Raw genomic sequence first — 22,559 nt, 5'->3', positions numbered from 1 at the left:
GACGGCTTCGCTTCACACCCCAACCAGATAAGTGGTTAGACAGGAGCTGCACGAGTGTGTGATTGGAGGTGGAGGTGCTCCCTCCTTACTGAATATAGACTGTGGGATTACTGAGTGTGCGACCTCACACTCATCAGGACTGTCTCTGTTCTCTGCCAGCAGTACCGGGTCTGACTGCTGAAGACAGCAGCCACCTGGGGCGCAGGGCTTGGCGGCTCCGGTGTTCTTCAGCTCCGTTGGCAGTGGAAGCTGTGTGGGATCCGACTCTTCTCTCGCCAGGCGTCTTCTATCGTCGAGCCTGCCCACACGTCACCTGGTGTATGATTGACAGTCACCATATTGTTATTGTCTATACGTCGTTGTGCAATTCACAACATTAAATTGTTACTTTTGGCTTATCTATTGTCCGTTCATTAACGCCCCCTGTTGTGGGTCCGTGTCATGACACTTTCACAACATATGTCTTTAAGTTCAGGATGTTTTCCTGACGCTTTCAAACATGCAGTGGTGAGACCATTGCTTAAAAAACCACGCCTTGACACTTCTGTTCTATCTAATTTTAGACCTGTGTCAAATTTGTCTTTTATTTCAAAAATTATTGAAAAAGCTGTTTTTAAACAGTTGCAAGTGTTCTTAGATAGTAATTTTATTCTTGAAAAATTTCAGTCAGGGTTCAGAACAAGGCACAGCACAGAATCTGCACTCCTCAAAGTCCACAATGATGTGGCTCTGTCGCTTGATGCTAAATGTCCAGTTCTTTTAGTGCTTCTTGATTTGACAGCAGCATCTGATACTGTTGATCACAGGATTCTCTTGTCTCGTTTAAAGTACCATGTTGGCATTTGTGGCACAGCATTAAAGTGGTTTAGTTCCTATCTAATGAACAGAACATTTTCTGTCATGATAGGTGACTTGTCCTCCTCTGTTGCAACCTTGTCTTGTGGAGTACCCCAGGGTTCCATTTTGGGCCCCATTTTGTTTTGTCTTTATATGTTACCACTGGGCTCCATTATGGAGAGACATAACATGTCTTTTCATTGCTATGCAGATGACCTGCAGATTTATCTGCCAGTGTCTTCAAATACAAATGACACTATCAGACGTTTGTCAGACTGCATGGCTGATATAAAGCTGTGGCTACAGCAAAATTTTCTCCATTTGAACGAGGACAAAACTGATTACATTTTGTTTGGTGACCCTGCTCTTCTAGGTTCTGGTTTGTTGTCTGCGTCTTTGAAACCTATAGTAAGAAATCTTGGGGTGGTATTTGACAATTCTTTTAGATTTGACAAACAAATTGACAGCGTGGTAAGAACAAGTTTTTATCAGTTGCGTCTTTTATCTAAGGTTAAACCATTTTTAAACCACACTGACCTTGAAAAACTATCCACGCTTTTATCAGCTCTAGAATTGACTATTGTAATGCCCTTTATGTTGGAGTTCCTCAGACATCTCTGAGTCGTCTCCAGCTGGTGCAAAATGCTGCAGCCCGATTTTTAACAAACATATCAAGACGTCAGCACATCACCCCAGTTCTTTTTAATTTGCACTGGCTTCCAGTCTCTTTTAGGGTTGATTTTAAAATTTTGATGTTTGTCTTTAAAGCCCTTAATGGCCTGGCCCCTCCTTATTTGACTGAGCTTTTCCATCCTCGTGTCTCAAACAGGTCTTTGAGGTCTGTAAATCAGCTTTTACTGGAGGTGCCCAGGTCCAGGTCTAAACGCTGGGGTGATCGGGCCTTCTCTGTTGCTGGGCCCAAACTTTGGAATAAATTGCCCCCTGAAATGAGAATCATCTCTGACTTGGAGCTTTTTAAGTCCAGGCTCAAGACGTATTTGTTCAGGCTGGCTTTTAACACTCAGTAGCGTGATGGCGCTTTATTTTATGTTATTAAATGTTTTTCTGCATATTTATTTAATTGTTTTTGTAATGGTTTTACTGCTGGATATTTTTTTTACCATGTTTTGTTTTTAAATTTTGTTGTTAAAGCACTTTGGTCACTTTGAGTGTTGTAAAGGGCTCTAGAAATAAACTTGATTGATTGATTGATTGATTGAGTTATGCGGTTAAAAACAGCAAAAATAGTGACAAAGGCAGTTTCAGTTTATACAGGGGTCAAAGTTAAAGTTACTCCAGTTTTTGTAAAATCTGATGCAAATTATTTGTTAATAGGGTTTTAAAAAGGAATAGTTTGCACCATGTGTCATACTTAGTTATTATATTACAGGGTAACATATGTCACTTGCCACAAAATCCAATGTATGTCGACAATGACAATTTCTTTGCAGACCAAGCATTCAGCGCAGTCAAAACTATTCCATTTATTAAACCTATTAGCTCAACCAATAATTTGGACCACTTTTTTTTTTTTTTTTTACCAAATTGGAGCAACTTTAACTTTTGACCCCTGTACAAACTGAAACTGACCTTTGTCACCATTCTTAATGTTTTTACCTCAAAACTCCAGAACATTCAATCACACATTGTCCAAACTATACCTTTTTGTAACCTTTGTGATCAGACACATAATGTGGTATAGCTTTCAAATGTGACTGGAGCATCTTTTAATTTTGACCCCTGTGTAATTCTTCACTGACCCCTACCTGGCTGCCATATTGGATTTTCAAGTGGCCCACACTTTTTTCTCAAACATTGATTTATGAAGAACATTCATGCCAAATGTGATGCTTGTATCACCATGTGAAGGATTGTTTATTATCTGCTGCACTATACGGTCCTCTTCGTGTAAGTAGGCTGGAGACAAACTTTAGTCCACTCCAGATTTTGACTGGCAGGAGTGATAAGGTCTGTATGTGAGAGGAGAGAGAGGATGGCTTTATCTGCACTGTCCCCCACCACCCCCAGTACACATAATTCCTGTGTGATGCTTCCGGCAGCAGCTGTGCGACTTCATGAGTTATTCTCATACAGGGATGACATGTCTGCTCATGGCTTTGTATTGTTTCCCAGTAGGCCCACAAATCCAGTCACTGGCCAGCGTCTGCCTATGACAAAATGATTCAGTTTCATCCTGAGGTTGAAATCCTGTGCAAATATTTTAAGTACATTTAATGCATTAAAAATGATGAAAACCTGATAAATACTATTCAAATAATGAATGTTTATGAGTTCAATGGTATGAATATTTAATTCGGTGAAAGCTGGAACGTACCATTCAACAAGGCAAAACTTTCACCGAATGAAATATTTGTGCCATTCAAAGACTGTCACAACATTCATTATTTGTTTTATATTATGGCTAAAACAGATCCTTGTCATTTGACATTTTATTCATTTATAAACAACAGAAACGGGAGTTACATTTTGGTGTGCGTCACTGGTCCTTTGACGTCAACAGTCCAACACGAACTTTAGGAGTCCAAAATTGTTCTCAGTCAACTTGGAAAAACAGTTAGATAGTTCAAAAATAATTCTGACGATGTAGTCCATGATGCCGTGCACTGACTTTGTGTACTTCCAAAGTAAAAAAAAAAAGTGTGTACTTCCTCAGTCCAGCAAAAAAATCACGTTAGAAATTAATCCAGCTCTTCATTCTAATGGCTCTTAATGCCTCCAGATGGCTTACTGCGTAGTGGATTAGTTTTTGTTTTTTGTGTGTGTTAGAAGAATCAGCACCATCAATTAGCTCCTTCAAATCATCATCCGTCAACGAAACAAACTTGTGCAGCTCAACGCCACCCTAACTAGTGGGTGGTGGTGCAGCGTGCAATGGTACAAAGCGTATGGAACCAAATTTGCACGGTAAATGGAACCAAATTTGCACGGTAAATGCAACGCAACACAAATGGGATGAATAATCCATGTCACGTGATGTACAAAGGACCAATCAAATGACAAGGATCCACTCAGCTGTTATGCAATCATAAATAAGAATCATTAAATTTTATTTTCATTAATTATTATAATCATTCATTTTAATTTTAATCATCATAAGAATGGCAGCAAGGCTTACTGCCCCAGGGCAGCTGTGGCTACACTAGTAGCTTACCACCACCAATATGTGAATGTGCGAGTGGGCAACATGGGTAAAAGCGCCCTATAAATCCAAGTCATTATTAAAACATCCTAACGGATCATCTAAGATGTCTCTGCTGCAGTATTCACGCTTAGTGAAACTCTTGTCTGATTTAATACTGTATGCTAACAGTGTTAGCACTTTTAGCAGCTGTCGGTAGTTTCATCTGTTATGATTAAAATGCATGATTGCTGAGAAAATAAGCGGCTCATAACTTTAAATGTCTACAACAAAGCAAACTGTTATGAGAACCACTGCATATTCCCCCAAAATGTTGTAAAAGTGTAGGTACACGGACCCACAACAGGGGGCGCAAATGAACGGACAATGGAGTAGGTCAAATAACAACAATTTACTGTTGCGAATGTGCACAAAAAATACAACAGATTACAACACTAGACAGGAGTCAAATCACAAAGGTGTCATGTGGGCAGGCTCGAAGATAGGAGACACCTGTCCAAAGCAGAACCGGAACCACACGATTTCCTCCGCCACCAGACCCCGGGAATACTGGAGCCGCCAAGTCCCGAACTCCCAGGTGGCCACTGCCTCCGCGTGTCGGATCTGGTACTGCTGGCGAGGAACAAAAAGCAGTTAAATGAGGGCGCGTTTGCACCCAGCAATCCGTATGGCAGGAAAGCTACCTCCACCTCTCGTTGGAAAAGTAGTTCACAATACAACGCTCAAGTAACAAAAGGATACTGTCTCACAGTCAGCTGAGGTACGTTACCTTCAAGGTAGAACGATATCTCGGCAAAGAGGTGGAGATGTCGTCTGGCTGATATACCAACACTGATCCTGATGAATGGTGACAGCTGTCAAAGATGATGAGCGTCAGCTGTCACCCTGGCTGCTCCTGTGAGGCGGCAGCACCCTCTGGTGCCTGGAGCCCGCACTCCAGGCCGGGCGCCCTCTGGTGGTGGTGGGCCAGCAGTACCTCCTCTTCAGCGGCCCACACAACACAAAATTTAATAAACACTTGAACCGAGGCAAGCCTGTTAGCTGGCTCGGACTCAAAGACAGGGGCGTGTTCAGGCTCCTTTTGTCACACACTGTCCCACCCTCCCCCTTTATGCATGAGTTGATTTTATATAACGGCTGAGTGGATTCTTGTCATTTGATTGGTGCTTTGTATGTCACATGACATGGATTAATTCATCCCATTTGTGTTACATTGCATTCAGACTGCGGCTTGGTTCCATTTAGAGTGCAAATTTCGTTCCATATGTTTGGTACCATTGCACTCTCACGTGCACACGCAAGTGTGCACATCCTCGTGCACATGTGCACGTGATCACACACGCGCGCACATGCTCGTGCATGCGTGCGTGCATACTCGTGCACGCGCACGCCGCGCGCATGCATGCACATGTGCGCACGTCCTCGTGCATGCACAGTCCTCGTGCCTGTGCTGTGCCCACGCATGCTCGTGCACACGCGCGCGCACATACACACAAAACCAATCCACTGTGCTGTCTGGAGGTAGCAGGAAGAGAGAACAAAAGATGAACTCATTTCTGACATTTTGTTTTTCACTGCACTGAGCACGTATACAGTATTATTTTTGTTGTCCATGCACGCACAAGTGCCGACCAGGTTATGTGAGTGTGCTCACTCGTGCCGGGTGACACGACTCTTGCGTGCGCGCACGGGACAGCGACATGATGATTTGATTGAGTTAACTGACGCTGCTACACACACACACACACACAAAATCCACTCCGCTGTAAACCTCTGGATGCATGAAGAGCTGCCCACAGTAAACGCTGATGTGATTTTTGGCTGGACTGAGGAACTACACAAAGTCTTTTTTTATAATGGAAGTCCGAAGTCAGTACACAGCATCACTGGACTACATGTCACAGTGGAACACCAAAATGTAAGTCCCTTTTCTGTTGTTTATAAATTAAAAAAAAATCAACTGACAAGGATCTATTTTAGCCATTATATAAAACAAATAATGAATGTTTTTACATTCTTTCAATGGTACGAATATTTAATTCGGTGAAAGCTGGAACGTACCATTCAACTCGGCTTCACCTTGTTGAATGGTTTGTTCCAGCTTTCACCTCATGAAATATTCGTACCATTGAACTCATAAACATTCATTATTTGTATAATGAATCATCGTGGGAGGGGCTGTCAACACGGCAACGCCCAGGTATGGGCTTCATGTCGGCTGTTTTGGGTCTTGATAGAAAACCTTTGGGTGAAGTCACGGAAACTTTGTCCAGTATATACACAGTCGATGGTCCAAACACAGTGAATCAGCTAACAGCTAAGCTAACGTTGTCAGTAACACATTAGTTTTTCAGGTAACTGTAAATCATTATAGGATCAATTAGATACCATCCATCCAGCCATCCATCCATCCATTTTCTTCCGCTTTATCCGGAGTCGGGTCGCGGGGGCAGCAGCTCAAGCAAAGCCGCTCAGACCTCCCGATCCACACACACCTCCCCCAGCTCCTCTGGGGGCACCCCAAGGCATTCCCAAGCCAGCCGAGAGATGTAGTCCCTCCAGCGTGTCCTAGGTCTTCCCCGGGGCCTCCTCCCAATGGGACGTGCCTGGAACACCTCTCCAGGGAGGCGTCCAGGGGGCATCCGGAAAAGATGCCCGAGCCACCTCAACTGACTCCTTTAATTGGCAAAGTTTAAGGCACCTCCAGGAGATGGAGAAGAAGGAGGTCATGCCAGAGTAAATGCCTGAATTAGACTACTAAAATGATTTTCCATGTGTATTTTTATTTCTTAATATTTCTTCTTTGATTATACTTTATTGTGGAGTACATTTTTTTACTCTAGTTCAGGAAGCCAAAGCAACTAGCTAAGCTGAGGACCTGACGCTGTTATACATGTGTAATTTTACCATGAAAATATTCTTGACTGGCAATAGCCAGATTTCATCCCCAGATCAACGGGAAAATGTCATATATCTACAATACGTGATAGGTTCCCCCCCAATCTGGTTGTAAGTGCACATCCACTTCAAATCAATACTTGAAGCTTTATTGCTAAATTTGGTGCCACACACCTGTCAAATCCAGTAGATATAAGACAGAACCAACAAATAACAATAATTGTTAACAAACATGAATATAATGGTCCACATTAAAGAAAATGGCCTGAAATGGTATGCTAAAGCTTTTTGGGAACCACCATGTTTACACATAAACAAATTAAAATTTGAGTTCTTTAGGGCAGATTAGCAGTTAATGAAACTAAGTTTTAGGTTAGCTGTGTCCACCACTACCTGAACATAATGCTTAACAAAACACAGCACTTCACTTTTTCCACATTTTGTTATGTTAAAGCCTTATTCCAAAATGGAGTAAATTCATTTTTTCCTCAAAATTCTACTCACAACACCCCATAATGACAACATGAAATTTTTTTTTTTAATTTTGCAAATTTATTAAACATATAAAACTACGAAATCACATGTACATGTATTCACAGCCTTTAGTCAATACTTTGTTGATGCACCTTTTGCAGCAATTACAGCCTCATGTCTTTTTGAATATGATGCCACAAGCTTGGTGCACCTATCTTTGGGCAGTTCTGCCCATTCCTCTTTGCAGCACCACTCAAACCCCATCAGGTTGGATGGGGAGCATTGATGCACAGCCATTTTCAGATCTCTCCAGAGATGTTCAATCAGATTCAGGTCTGGTCTCTGGCTGGGCCATTCAAGGACATTCACAGAGTTGTCCTAAAGTCACTCCTTTGATATATTGGCTGTGTGCTTTGGGTCATTGTCCTCCTGAAAGATGAACCACCGCCCCAGTCTGATATTCTGGAGCAGGTTTTCACTCAGAATGTCTCTGTACATTGCTGCATTCATCTTTCCCTCAATCCTGACTAGTCTCTCAGTTCCTGCTGCCGAGAAACATCCCCACAGCATGATGCTGCCACCACCATGCTTCACTGTAGGGATGGTGCCTGGTTTCCTCCAAACATGATGCCTGCCATTTGCGCCAAGAGTTCAATCTTTGTCTCATCAGACCAGAGAATTTTGTTTCTCATGGTCTGAGAGTCCTTCATGTGCCTTTTGGCAAACTCCAGGTGGGCTGCCATGTGACTTTTACTGAGTGGCTTTTCATTTTCTAAGGATTGGTGGATTGCTGCAGAGATGGCTGTGCTCTCCACAGACAAATGCTGGAGCTCTGCCAGAGTGCCATCAGGTTTTTGGTCACCTTCCTGACTATGGCCCTTCTTCCCTGATTGCTCAGTTTAGATGTGTGGCCAGCTCTAGGAAGAGTCCTGGTGGATCTGAACTTCTTCTATTTACAGATGATGGAGGCCACTGTGCTCATTGGGACCTTGAAAGCAGAAGAAATGTTTCTGTACCCTTCCCCAGATTTGTGCCTAGATTCCTGTCCCGGAGGTCTACAGGCAATTCCTTTGATTTCATATGTGATTTGGGCTCTTATATGCACCGTCAACTGTGGGACCTTATATGTAGACAGGTGTGTGCCTTTCCAAATCATGTCCAATCAACTGAATTTACCCCAGGTGGACTCCAATTAAGCTGTAGAAAAATCTCAAGGATGATCAGTGGAAACAGGATGCACCTGAGGTCAATTTTATGCCTCATGACCAGTGATGCCGGTAGTAACGCGTTACTCTAATCTGACCACTTTTTTTTAGTAACGAGTAATCTAACGCGTTAATCTTTCCAAATCAGTAATCAGATTAAAGTTACTTCTCCATGTCACTGTGCGTTACTATTATTTTTCATTGTGGGTCGATAGCAGCATTAAACTTGGTCTGTGGGCAGGAGGTCGGGGTTCGACTGAACTGCACACTTTAAGTGAGCTGTGAGCTTTTCATCCGCGGTTTTTTGCAGCTGCTCGACTCGTCCTCACCTCTTAAAGCGCGGTGATCAGCACACCTGCACTGAGCTTTACAAAGACATTTTTATACTTTTTTCCCTCCTTTATTTAGAATTCTGAGCTGAGCTGCTCCGTATCGTCTCGTTAAAAACAGCTGATCCTCCGCGACGCGTCAACAACTAACACTATTTTCCACTCAAATGCACCTAAACTCTCTTTCTGAGGACCACATGATGTGAAAATGCAATAAAACTTTCTTACCTATAAATCTGGTCGTTTTCTGCATAAATAAATGTTATCCATTCTTTGTGCTCAAACGCCAAAGCAGGGGCGAATCCAGATGGGATGGGGGCGTGGGGGAGGGATGTGCCCCCCCCACAACAGCCCTAGATTAAAGGTCCACTTTTGAAGCCGTTTTTTACTACAACTACTAATATTGCTTAAAATAATAATAATTTCGACAAGTAAAATGTTTAGAGAGAATTTAAATGTTAGAATTTAATAGTTACATTTATAAACAATGTAGGTTTGAAATTGCAAGTTTTACTGTTACAGTGCTGTCAACAGTTAAATATGAGGTCAAGAAAGAGGTCTTTATTTTACTTTTTATAAAACAACTATTTATTTTCATTGAAGTCAAGAAAGGGTGACTATAAAGTGAGTTTTGGCAAAACAGGTATCATTGTCATGTTGAGGTGGGTTGTTGTCGGCAGCTGGGGAAAGTAACTAAAAAAGTAACTAGTAATCTAACTTAGTTACTTTTACAATTGAGTAATCAGTAAAGTAACTAAGTTACTTTTTCAAGGAGTAATCAGTAATCAGTAATTGGATTACTTTTGCAAAGTAACTGTGGCAACACTGCTCATGACAAAGACTGTGAATACCGATGAACATGTGATTTCTTTTTTTATTATTATTTTTTTAATAAATTTGTTGAAATCTTTAAAAAAAAACCTTTTCACGTTGTCATTATGGGGTATTGTGTTAAATTTTGAGGATTTTTTTTTATTTCATCCATTTTGGAATAAGGCCGTAACATAAGAAAATGTGGAAAAATTGAAGTGCTGTGAATACTTTCGCGATGCTACAGTGCATCCCGAAAGCTGACGAAAAGTCTTCCTGAGTGTTTTGCAAGTGTTTGGGATCACATCAATCACTTTTCCAATATTTAAAAACTGATATATATATACATATACATATATATGTGTGTGTGTGTGTGTATGTTTTTTTTAAAGACATACTCATTTTAATAAGGTGATAAGTTAGTATAAGATTTGATATAAAATTATTTGCAGTTTTAAAAAACGGTTATAGGGTGAGGTGTTTCTAATACTCAAAATATTTGCAATATTTTGGGAGGGGATTATATCTGTAATTCACTCCGAGCTAGGCCTTTATGTAGAGGTAATCTATGGACTCTCTGCAGGTGCGCAGGCGCAGCAAAGCGTGCAGAGCCGGCCTGAAAGAGCAGGATGAGCTGGTTACCATCAACGACCAAACGTGTGCAGATCTGAGTCACGCTCAAGCCATGAGCCTCATAGATACACAGAGCGCAACACTCAGCCTGAGGGTCAGGAGGTCAGATGGCGAACACACATACACGTTATCCCACTGTTTTGCATTTTTACCACAAGTTCAACCTTCTGTGTTTCCAGAGCCTCCTCTGGAGTCCACTCTTCATCTTACTGCGCATCACCCCGCTCCCTGGATAGGGTCCTGTCTCCCCCTGTGGCCTCCTTGCCCTCCCATTGCTCCTCCACCATGTCTAACACAGAGGTGCTCGGGGGCATCACCTCACCGCCGGATAGCGAGGCTTACGATGGGGAGACAGACAGCGACGCAGACACACAGGCACACACACACCGACGATACCGACGCACCCCTCCTCATGCACGCTCCCCCGCGCGCTATGACAACCACGATGAAGAGACTTCAGAGATGAGCGGGTAAGAAATCAACAGCCCGAGTCCTGCAATAACTACTGCTTGGTTTCATTGATCAATCATGGAAAAATGTAAAACAAACAAACAAACAAAACCATTTCTTCAATTTATAATGTCAGCTAAATGCTTTCTACTCTTATCCTGAACTATCAAATCTGAAAAACTTGTCAGTGTAACTAAGGTAAAACAACAAGTACTGTTTGGAATTTATCAACTAGTATTCGCACATCGGAATGTTATGTGAAGAAAATCACTCATCCAAGGCTGGACTGGTATCACCATGTTCACCACATGTCTGTATGTCCTGAAGTCTGTGTATTTTAACCCTTAAATTGCTTGTGAGCACATTCACATCTATTGTACACATACTAAAAAAAAATATTTGGGCTATATAGACTGTATTTACTCCATTATATGGCCCGGGGACCTGCAATTTTCATGAAGAGAAGCATTTATTGACAAATTGTTTGCATGCGCATGTTGTACACAGCTGCAGTGTAGCTGTGAGTGGCTGTGTGAACAATTTTGTACTAATGTCACGATATACCCTGTGTTTGGATTTTCTTCTTGGTTTTGTCTCTTGTCTGTGTCCATGTCTCAGTCTTCGATCCTCTGTCTTTGATTTTCAGTTTATCATTACTTTAGTCACTGGTTTTATTTTGCGTTTTTACCACTGTAGTCATTGTAATTTCTGTTTGTTATACTTTTGTCACGTTAGTTCCGTTCTACATAGTTTCAGCTCTAGCCATTAATGTTCTTGTTGCTCACTTTTCAGTTCTCACCTTTGTTTTCCTGGTTTTGTTTGTTTTTATTTGTTCCTTCCATGTGTTTTTTTTTTCATTATGTTTGGGACTCACCTTTCAGTTTGTCTGTCTGCTTAGTGTTCACTTTACTGTACTAACAGTGTTTGCATTCTACAGCAAAACTTACCAGTTAAATTTGTTTTTGTCTCGAGTCAAAAGATGAACTCAAAATATCCAGGAAAGCGCCCATGTTGAAAAATACCGTAACTCTCCTTTAAGACAGGGGGGTTAGTAAAGATTAGGGCCTGGCTTCATAAAGAGGTCTAATCTTATTTAGTTGACTAAACTCACTTAGTCAATTAATCTTTTGACATTAGTCGGTACATGAAGTGCTTAGTCAGCTAAAGTTTTGCATTAGCCGACTAAAGTTTTTAGCCTGCTACAGAGGAGACTAATGCTATTTTACTCGACTAAACTTCAGTGTCTTACCTCAAAAATGGCGGCAATCATGTACTACCACTTGATGGAGTAGAAAGGAAGGAGAGCCTTGCGGAAGGAACGGGTATTCCGGGACCAGAATAATCCATTGGAGATGTTTACGGATGCTGAGGTTCAACAGCGATACCGCTTCTGTCCATCTACAATCCTCTTCCTTGTGGACATGATAGCTCCAACCATCAACCACCAAACAAGGAGGACCAACGCCCTGCCAGCCCTTCTTCAGGGTTTGATAGCACTGAGGTTTTAGACCTGTGGAACCTTTCAGCAGGCTGTCAGAGACACCATCCACATCTCCAAGTTGACCGTGTGCCAAACTCAGCCATGGTTGTAGCAGACGACCAACCTGAAAGTAAACAAAAAAAATTCTCGTGCATTGGAGCTGTTTCTTGGCAACGGCACCCGTGAAAATCGTTGACTGTTAAACAGCTAATCTACAAGTTTAGCCGTTTGTTTGAAATGGAGATTAGATCGCTAATGTTGGGCGACTAACCTTAGTCAACTAAGCAAGTTTAGTAGACTAAAAGATTAGACTGCTTCATGAAACCAGGCCTAGGACAGCATCTTAATCATAGATTCTCATAGGTTTTAACCCAGTTTTGCTTTTAAGATGATTGACACTGTGCTCACTCGTCTTTCCTGTCTGGACCTCAGGTATGAGAGTGCCACAGATGCAGCTGCATCCATGCAGGAGCAGTGGAACCAGCAGTATCCTTCTGGCATCCAGCAAAGAGAGTTCATCTATCAGCCCCGGAAGACAGAGTGGACCACCTCAACGTACTCTCCAACCCCTTACATGTTCACCCCACCATCTGATCAGGGTTTGGTGGAAAGGGAAGGAGAGGGTGACAGTGGCTTCCAGGAGGCCGGGGGCTGCATAGAGCTGACTTGCCCACCGTTGGTGTCTCCTGAACGGGCCAAAGAGGCTTTGTTGCTGGGATCTGGTAAACAGCTGGTACCCATGGTGGGACCGCAGCAGAACCCTGTCAGCGATGAGCTCTCCACCACCTACAGAGACAAGGCTAGGCAAGCAAGTGAGTATACTTTAGGAGGAGGTGTTACACCCTTACAGGTGCAAAATGTACAAATAAGATAGAACTGTGTCTGCATTACCAACAAGCCTGAGCTTATTTGTTGGATTTTAAAAAATGAATGAAACTAAAAAATGTGTAAGTTGTAGGATGTTCCAACAGTGTATGTATATTTGGGTAAAGACTAAATTATTTATCAAATAGCCATCACATATCTGGATTAGTCAGATATGTAGATAGATTATTTCAATAAATTTTGTGTGTGTGTGTGTGTGGGGGGGGGGGGGGGGGGGGGAGCACTGGTGTAGAAACAAATCCATTTTTTTTCCAAATAAAAAGAAAACAAACCCTCTAATAGTACCCTTGGGCATGAAGATGGTCAAGCCTACCACAACTCGACCTTGGCAGGGCAATTGTGAAATCCACATAAGTGAGTGCTACATTTGTTCCATATCAGGGTGAAAAACAAATCTCTTGACCTTTGCAAAACGGAATTCTTTGAGGGCAGTTTCAGAGTCAGCCTTCATTGACATACCAAGTTTGGCAGAAATCAGCAAAAGGACCTGAGAGCAGTTGGCCAAGAAGCAGACAGGCCACATGACTTTGACCCCAGTGATTGACCTCTGATAAATTTGCCTTTGCTGGTCAATTCCAGAACACATCTACATATGAATGAGAAAATCAGAAAATTTGGCCTTTGACCTTGACATCAAGGACAAGGGTACCCATTTCCAAACTTGATACACCTTTCCTGTAGCTTTGGTAACCTGAAGCCTCTCCATTCAAGAGCAATCACACTAATGAGAAAATCCAAAAATTTGGCCTGTGCACTTGACCTCAAGGTCATTCTTCAACTTGATTGAGGTCTTGACCTGATAAACCTTTCCTGTATGGTTGGTGGCCCTGGGCCTCTCCATTCCAGAACAATCATGCTAAGGAGCCAATGGTTGATGTCGCCCAACTCCCACATGCCTGCCCAGCAGCCTAAAACAAAATCATAATTTTGGCCTTTGACCCCCATAGACCTTGATATTTGCTGAAAAACCCCTTTAAGGATAGTTCTGGGCTTAACTGTTATCCACATATCACATTTGGTGGAAATTAGACAAAGGACCTGGGAGAGGTAATGGAACAGACAGGTAAACTAAAAGTTTGACTGTTGACTCCAATGACTTTGAACATTGACAAAACAAACCCTTTAAGGGTATTTCTGAGGGCAACCCACATAGACAACACAGGTTTGGTGGAAACTGACTCAAGTACGTTGGAGGGAGGGAGAGATTTCTAAAATTCTATGCTATACCTTGGGTGTAGTTTTGTTCTGTGACAAACTGGTGTCCTGTCCAGGGTGTACCCTCCCTCACACCCTGTGACTGCTGGAATAGGCTCCGGCTCTCCCATGACGCTTAATGTGGGTAAAGAAAATGGATGGGCAGATGTAGTTTTGTTTCAGTGGATGCAAGTACTTCATGGTTTGTTTGTTTTTTGCTCTAATGATTCCCTTATTGGTCACAACCACATCTTCAATGATTACATCACCCTCTAGTGGTTATTTTTACTTACATGTTCATTTGTGGTCTGCTGATGACGGGCTGTGATCCCCCCGCCCCCCAGCCTGTAAAGAGCAGTATTTGTAGCGTTTGCCTCACTCACTGTATTTATAGGCGTTGACGCTTCTGTTGGACAAACTGCATGTGTCTGACTTCATAGACAGCTGAATATGTGGTGTGTGTGTTTGCATTTGTATGTGTGAGTACAAAATCCAGGAGCATGAACAGGATGCATTAGAAACTTGGCTGATGCTGCCTTTGGTGCACTTTGTTGGTCATTATTAAAATTAATTGGCTCCATTTGTGTTCATAAATTGCCAGATTCTGAGTAGATCACTTACAGAACTGCTTACTCCCATTGTTGGGTGTGTCTTTTAGAATTTAAACTAATTTCCAGTCTTATTAATTCTGGCCCAAGGTGTAAAAATGGGCATAAACGTTTGTAGCCAAAAACATCTCATCAGCAGAGGTGATGCCTCCTAAATCACTTCTACAGTTGTATGCTAAAGTTTGGGCACCCCAGATAATTTTCATGAGTTTCCTTTATAAATCATTGATTGTCTGGATCAGAAATTTCAGTTAAATATATCATATAGCAGATGAACACACTGATATTTGAGAAGTGAAATGAAGTTTCTAGTATTTACAGAAAGTGTGCAATAATTATTTAAACAAAATTAGGCAGGTGCATAAATTTGGGCACCGTTGTCATTTTACTGATTCAAATACATTTAGCACTAATTATCATAACAAAAAATTGGTTTGTAAGCTCATTAACCCTTGATCTCCTTACACAGGTGCATCCAATCATGAGAAAGGGTATTTAAGGTGGCCATTTGCAAATGTTTCCCCTCTTTGCATCTCTTCTAATGAGTGGCAACATGGGACCATCTAAACAACTCTCAAAAGACCTGAAAACAAAGATTGTTCAACATCATGGTTTAGGGGAAGGATACAAAAAGCTATCTCAGTGATTTCAGCTGTCAGTTTCCACTGTGAGGAACATAGTGAGGAAATGGAAGACTGCAGGCACAGTACTAGTTAAGGCCCGAAGTGGCAGGCCAAGAAAAATCACAGATAAGCTGAAGTGAAGGATGGTGAGAACAGTCATAGTCAACCCACAGACCTGCTCCAAAGACCTACAACATGAGTTTGCTGCAGATAGTGTCTCTGTGCATCGTTCAACTATACAGCACACTTTGCACAAAGAAATGCTATATGATGCTGTAATGCAGAGGAAACCTTTTCTGCATATACGCCACAAACAGAGTCACTTGAGGTATGCTAAAGCACATTTGGACAAGCCAGCTTCATTTTGGAATAAGGTGCTGTGGACTGATGAAACTAAAATTGAGTTATTTGGACATAACAAGGGCCAGTATGCATGGCTGAAAAAGAACACAGCATTCTAAGAAAAACTACAGTAAAATTTGGAAGTGGTTCCGTCATGCTCTGGGGCTGTGTGGCCAGTGCAGGTACTGGGGATCTTGTTAAAGTTGAGGGTCACATGGATTCCAGTCAATATCAGCAGATTCTTGAGAACAATGTTCATGAATCAGTGACAAAGTTGAAGTTGCGCTGGGGCTGGATCTTTCAACAATACAACAACCCTAAACACTGCTCAAAATCTACTAAGGCATTCATGCAGAGGAACAAGTACAACATTCTGGAATGGCCATCTCAATCCCCAGACCTGAATATTACTGAAAATGTGGTGTGATTTTAAGCAGACTGTCCATGTTCAGAAACCAACAAACCTGAGATGTTTTGTAAAGAAGAATGGTCCAAAATACCTTCAACCAGAATCCAGACTCTCATTGGAAGCTATAGGAAGCATTTAGAGGCTGTTATTTCTGCAAAAGGAGGATCTACTAAATATTGATGCATTTTTTCTGTTGGGGTGCCCAAATTTAGGCACCTGCGTAATTTTGTTTAAAGAATTATTGCACACTTTCTGTAAATCCTATAAACTTCATTTCACTTCTCAAATATCACTGTTTGTTTGCTATATGACATATTTAACTGAAATTGCTGATCCAAACAACCAGTGATTTATAAAGGAAAATCATGGAAATCAAACTTTTACAGATAACTGTATCTTCAAATTTTCTACAGAACAACCAGTTTCTGTGCCTGTTGCTTTAAATGAAAAGGAACTGCTGCTGGCCACGTCCCCCTCCCCCATATGAAAGGAGAGTGCAGGGGAAGGGCAATGTGTTTAAAGGACATACCACCTCTTCCTTGCACTTCCAATTGTTCACAATGAATAGGCACGCAAGAGCGCAGATATAGGCTGGAGGTAAAAACCAACTTAGCACCATATTATCCTTTAAAGATAGCGCAAAACAACAGCCAATTTTATTTCAAACAAGATCATTTAGAGATTCCTGACATTCACCAATCCAGATCCAGATCACCTGCAAAATTCAGTGGAGTCTTCCATGTCCTAATATCTATCTTTGGTGCAAATTTGGTGAGTATCCGTGAAGTAGTTTTGAAGTAATCCTTCAAAGCCTATATAAAGGGAAATCTTGATCCAGAATCCAGATCCGGATCACCTCCAAAATTTAGTGCAGTCTTCCATGCTCTAATATCTATCTGTGGTGCAAATTTGGTGAGAATCTGTGAAGTAGTTTTGATGTAATACTTCAAAGTGTATATATATATACGTATATATGTATATTCAAAATATAATGGAGTCTTCCATGGCCTAATATGTATCTGTGTTGAAACTTTTGTCCAAATCTGTGCAGTAGTTTTGAAGTAATCCTACTGACAGTAATCATTCAAAGCCTATATAAAAGTGAAACTTGAACCAGAATCCAGATCCAGATCACTTCCAAAATTTAATGGAGTCTTCCATGGCCTAATATGTATCCGTGGTGAAAATTGTGTCAAAATCCGTGCAGCAGTTTTGAAGTAATCCTACTGACAGTAATCATTCAAAGCCTATATAAAGTGAAACTTGATCCAGAATCCGGATCCAGTTCTGGATCAACTCCAAAATTTAATGGGTTCTTCCATGGCCTAATATGTATGTGTGGTGAAAATGTCATCAAAATCTATGCAGTAGTTTTGACGTAATCCTGCGAAAAGGCAGACAGATAAATAAATAAATGCTGATAATTTTATTACATCCAATAAAGACCAAAGGGTCACATAATTACATTTGACATTTTAAAGAATAGTCCACCATTGACTTTTTTGGTTGATCAAACTAAATGATTAATTGGCTAACTGTCTCAGCTCTATTCACCTGTTTAACTCATTTAAATAGAGCACAGACAGTGATGATCAAATGGCACAGTTGAGCAAACTGAATAGTTATGCAGTGACCGAGTCATGATTTAATGTGCCACTTATTACAGGACAGATCTTATCTGCAGCATTAAGGCCAGAGAACCAAACCACCCAGGCTCAGAATTTAATGATAGGCAATGAACGATACAGCTGGAGACCTGTCCTTTCTCATCTTACACACACACACACACACACACACACACACACACACACACACACACACACACACACACACACACACACACACACACACACACACACACTGCATATGTCTTTGAATATGCAAAATTACTACTTTAGCTATAAAGTTTTATGGTTACATGCACATCAAGTTAAAGTTCAGTTTCAGCATTTTTCCTGCAAATATACATCTGAAGCCACGAAAGGGTAGTGACAAAATATATTTCAAATATATCCTAGTGGAAAACAAAGTAATTAAACAATTGTTAAATCACACTGGTTTACCAATCACGATGAATGTTTTACAACTTTGGGTTTTCAAAATAAAACCACTATTACACATTTACACAGTACTCACACAAAAAGGTCAGTTGTTTGCGATTTTCTTGAAAAAGAACTTTACTCAGGTCACCACATGCCTTTTGAGTCTAGTGGCCTGCTGACATCTTTTTCACCTTTGGAACACAGAGTACACCAACATTGAAAAAAGTGAAACTTCAAAACTCTAATTTGTTATACCTAAAGTTATTAATGTCTCTGAAAGCAAACTTATCATTTAAGATTTCATTTCAACACATTATAAATATACTTTGAGGAAAAAGTAATAAATTTAGGTTGTAACAAATTATAGTAATTTTTTAAGTTGATTCAGAGTTGTACTTTTTCAGTGCACACCTTAAGAATCTCAAAAATATGATGGTACATTCAGCTTCACCAGTTCTGTAAGCAGCGACAGAGCCTTAATATTAAATATTTCATATATTACTCTTAAAGTGTGTTCCCACATGTACACTGAGCCAGTGCTCAGTGACACAATTTACTTGGCTTTGTAAAAAAAATAAATAGCAGTGTTCAACTGCATATAAACACCAGTTTCAGGGTTTTTTTTAAATTTTATTTTCCAACCAATGAATGTCCCTGTTATTGCACTGTTGTCTAAACAAAAGAAAACTCACCAGAAGTCACTATTAACCACTAGTTTACATGATGATGTAATCACATCTAATTTGCATATGTGGGAAGCTGAACAGCTGCAGATAATAAATATAATGATAAAGTGGAAAACTCTATAAAATCCTGTTTTCCTGAAGGTTGGGTTATTCTGTTTCCATGTTGTTATTGTTTATTTGTTTGTTTGTTTGTTTGTTTGTTTTGGGGGGGGGGGTTGTTTTGTTTGTGGAGTGGAGGTACCAAAGACAGATGGGGACTGTATAGTGATAATTGTGTTGTTGTCATATTTTAATAGGTAACAGAGCTTGATCCACTGGAGAACTTGGCCAAGGTTAGAAATTTGGCCTGAATTAGGGTTGGGGTAAGGTGAGCCCTCGTCCCAGTTCAAAACCCAGGGCCAAGTTCACTATGGGCCAAGTATGTATATATAAGGGCAGCATGGTGGTTTAGTGGTTAGGAGTGTTGCTTCACAGCAAGAAGGTCATGGGATCAATTCCCACCTGCGGCATTTCTGTGTGGTGTTTACATGTTCTCCCCATGTTAAGCTTGTCTTCGTCCCACCCCTTTTCGGGCTAAATGCATGTGTATGTATGTATGTATGTATGTATGTAGTGTGAATGTGTTTGTCAATTTAAAATTTCGAATTCACCTAACCTGCATGTCTGGATGTTTCCATGTTCTCTCCATGCAAACATAGGGAGAACATGCAAACTCTACACAGAAAGTCACCAGGTGTTTTTGGAATTTTATTATATTAATCTCTTTACAAACGGACCTGTTTATGTTGAATAAAAAGGCCACCAGATTTGTCGCTAGTCACTAGATAGGATTTTTAGTGGCTAGGGCAGTTAAAAAAGTTGCTAAATTGGCAACACTGTTTAAGATGTCAAAAGAACTTAAAGCCAGTGTTTTCAGAAAACTTTTGAATTCCAGTGCAGAAGGTTCCCAGTTCAACCCCCACCACTGCCGCACCATTTCCATGTAATATGGAGTTGCATCAGGAAGAGCATCCGGTGTAACATTTGTACCAAATCAACATGCAGATCCACGTTCAAACCCCAAGAAAAAAGAAAGAATCTATAAAAAACTGCATATGGCACAAACAAAACCATAACTATATGTGTGAGACTGGTGTGTAATAGCTAGAGGCTCCCCCTCTAGCTGCCACCTTATCGTGGTGGGGGAGTCTGCGTACCCGGATGATCCTAGGAGCTATGTTGTCAGGGGCTTTGTGCCCCTTGTAGGGTCTCCCAAGGCAAACAGGTCCGAGGTGACGGGTCAGACTAAGGGCAGTTCAGAAGCTCCCATGACCAATAAAAAATCAAGGACCAAGACATCGCCCAGTATGGTGGAGCCGGAGCCCCACCCTGGAGCCAGGCCTGGGGTTGGGGCTCGCGCTTGAGTGCCCGGGGCCCGGTCAGGCTCAGCCCGAAAGAGCGACGTGGGCCCGCCCTCCTGTGGGTTCACCACCTGCAGAGAGGGCCATGGGGGTCGGGTGCAGAGAGGACTGGGTGGCGGTCGAGGGCGGATGGCCCGGCGGCCCGGTCCGCGCTCACAGCCCCTGGCTATTGGGACGTGGAATGTCACCTCACTGGGGGGAAGGAGCCTGAGCTTGTGCTTGAGGTTGAGAGATACCGACTGGAGATAGTCGGGCTCACCTCCATGCACAGCTTGGGCTCTGGTACCCAACTCCTGGAGAGGGGCTGGACACTCCACTTTTCTGGCATTGCCCACTGGGAGAGGCGGACAGCTGGGGTCGCATTGCTTATTGCGCCCCAGCTCAGTCGCCATGTGTTGGAGTTCACTCCGATGAATGAGAGGGTCGCGTCCCTATGCCTTCGGGTCGGGGACAGGTCTCTCACTGTTGTCTCGGCCTGCGGGCTGAGCGGCAGTGTAGAGTACCCGACCTTCTTGGAGTCCCTGGGAGGGGTACTAGATAGCGCTCTGACTGGGGACTCCATTGTTCTCCTGGGGGATTTCAACGCCCACGTGGTCAGCGGCAGTGAGACCTGGAGGGGGGTGATCGGGAAGAACGGCCTCCCTGATCTGAACCCGAGTGGTGTTTAGTTGTTGGACTTCTGTGCTAGTCACAGTTTGTCCATCACGAACACCATGTTCGAGCACAAGGGTGTCCATAAGTGCACGTGGCACCAGGACACCCTGAGCCGGAGGTCGATGATCGACTTTGTAGTCGTATCATCTGACCTTCGGCCACATGTCTCGGACACTCGAGTGAAGAGAGGGGCAGAGCTGTCGACCGATCACCACCTGGTGGTGAATTGGATCCGCTGGGAGGGGAGGAAGCCGGTCAGACCTGGCAGGCCCAAACGTATCATGAGGGTCTGCTGGGAACGACTGGCGGAACCCTGTGTCAGTGAAGTCTTCAACTCCCACCTCCGGGAGAGCTTCTCCCAGATCCCAGGGGAGGTTGGAGACATGGAGTCTGAGTGGACCATGTTCTCCACCTCCATTGTCGCTGCGGCCACTCGTAACTGTGGTCACAAGGTCTCTGGTGCCTGTCGCGGCGGAAATCCCCGAACCCGGTGGTGGACGCCGGAAGTAAGGGATGCTGTCAAGCTGAAGAAGGAGTCCTACTTGTCTTTGTTGGTAGGTGGGACCCCGGAGGCAGCTGACAGGTACAGGCAGGCCAAGCGTGCCGCAGCCCGTGTGGTCTCAGAGGCAAAAACTCGGGTCTGGGAGGAGTTCGGGGAGGCCATGGAGGAGGACTATCAGTCGGCCTCGAAGAAATTCTTGCAAACCATCCGATGCCTCAGGAGGCGGAAGCAGCTCTCCACCCGCACTGTTTACAGTGCAGGTGGGGAGCTGTTGACCTTGACTGGGAATGTTGTCGGGCGGTGGAAGGAATACTTCGAGGATCTCCTCAATCCCATCGTCATGTCTTCCGAAGAGGAAGCAGAGACTGGGGACTCAGAGGCAGCCTCATCCATTACCCAGGCCGAAGTCACCAAGGTGGTTAGAAAGCTCCTTGGTGGCAAGGCTCCTGGGGTGGATGAAATCTGTCCTGAATACCTTAAATCTCTGGATGTTGTGGGACTGTCTTGGCTGACATGCCTCTGCAACATCGCATGGTGGTTGGGGACAGTGCCTCTGGATTGGCAGACCGGGGTGGTGGTCCCTCTTTTAAGAAGGGGGACTGGACGTCCGGTGGTGCGCAACGCGGTATGGCCACATAAAAGTGATCTCTGGCATTAGCCTCATATTTTCCCCGACTCGAGAGCAGCATTTTAGGTCAAACTACTAAATTCTATGATAGGAATGAGTGGGGACAAAAATAAGAAGGGAAGATACGGTCGACGGAACATTCCCGATGGTAAAATGGAGAACGAAGTCACGGCTGGCGCGGAAGGTTCGCTAACAGCGGGACAAGATGGCGAATGAGGCGAGGGCCTGGATGTAATCCGCGGCGCTGTGGGTGATGTTTTTGCAACTGAAATGGCCGTTCTCCGAGCCGAATTGAAAAACGACTTTAAGG

General features: G+C 42.8%; 1 protein-coding gene across 1 annotated transcript in view; it reads left to right on the top strand.

Annotated features, from left to right (window-relative positions):
• Nucleotides 1–22,559, top strand: part of LOC117530750 (synaptopodin 2-like protein) — a 42,862-nt gene that overhangs the window by 6,204 nt on the left and 14,099 nt on the right. The window contains 3 exon segments of the mRNA XM_034193670.1: nucleotides 10,297–10,448; nucleotides 10,526–10,816; nucleotides 12,709–13,088. Of these exon segments, the coding sequence (XP_034049561.1) occupies nucleotides 10,297–10,448; nucleotides 10,526–10,816; nucleotides 12,709–13,088 (823 nt within the window).

This window comes from Thalassophryne amazonica, chromosome 18 (genome assembly GCF_902500255.1).
Source record: "Thalassophryne amazonica chromosome 18, fThaAma1.1, whole genome shotgun sequence".
NCBI classification, from domain to species: domain Eukaryota; kingdom Metazoa; phylum Chordata; class Actinopteri; order Batrachoidiformes; family Batrachoididae; genus Thalassophryne; species Thalassophryne amazonica.
This window is presented reverse-complemented; position numbering and strand designations above follow the sequence as displayed.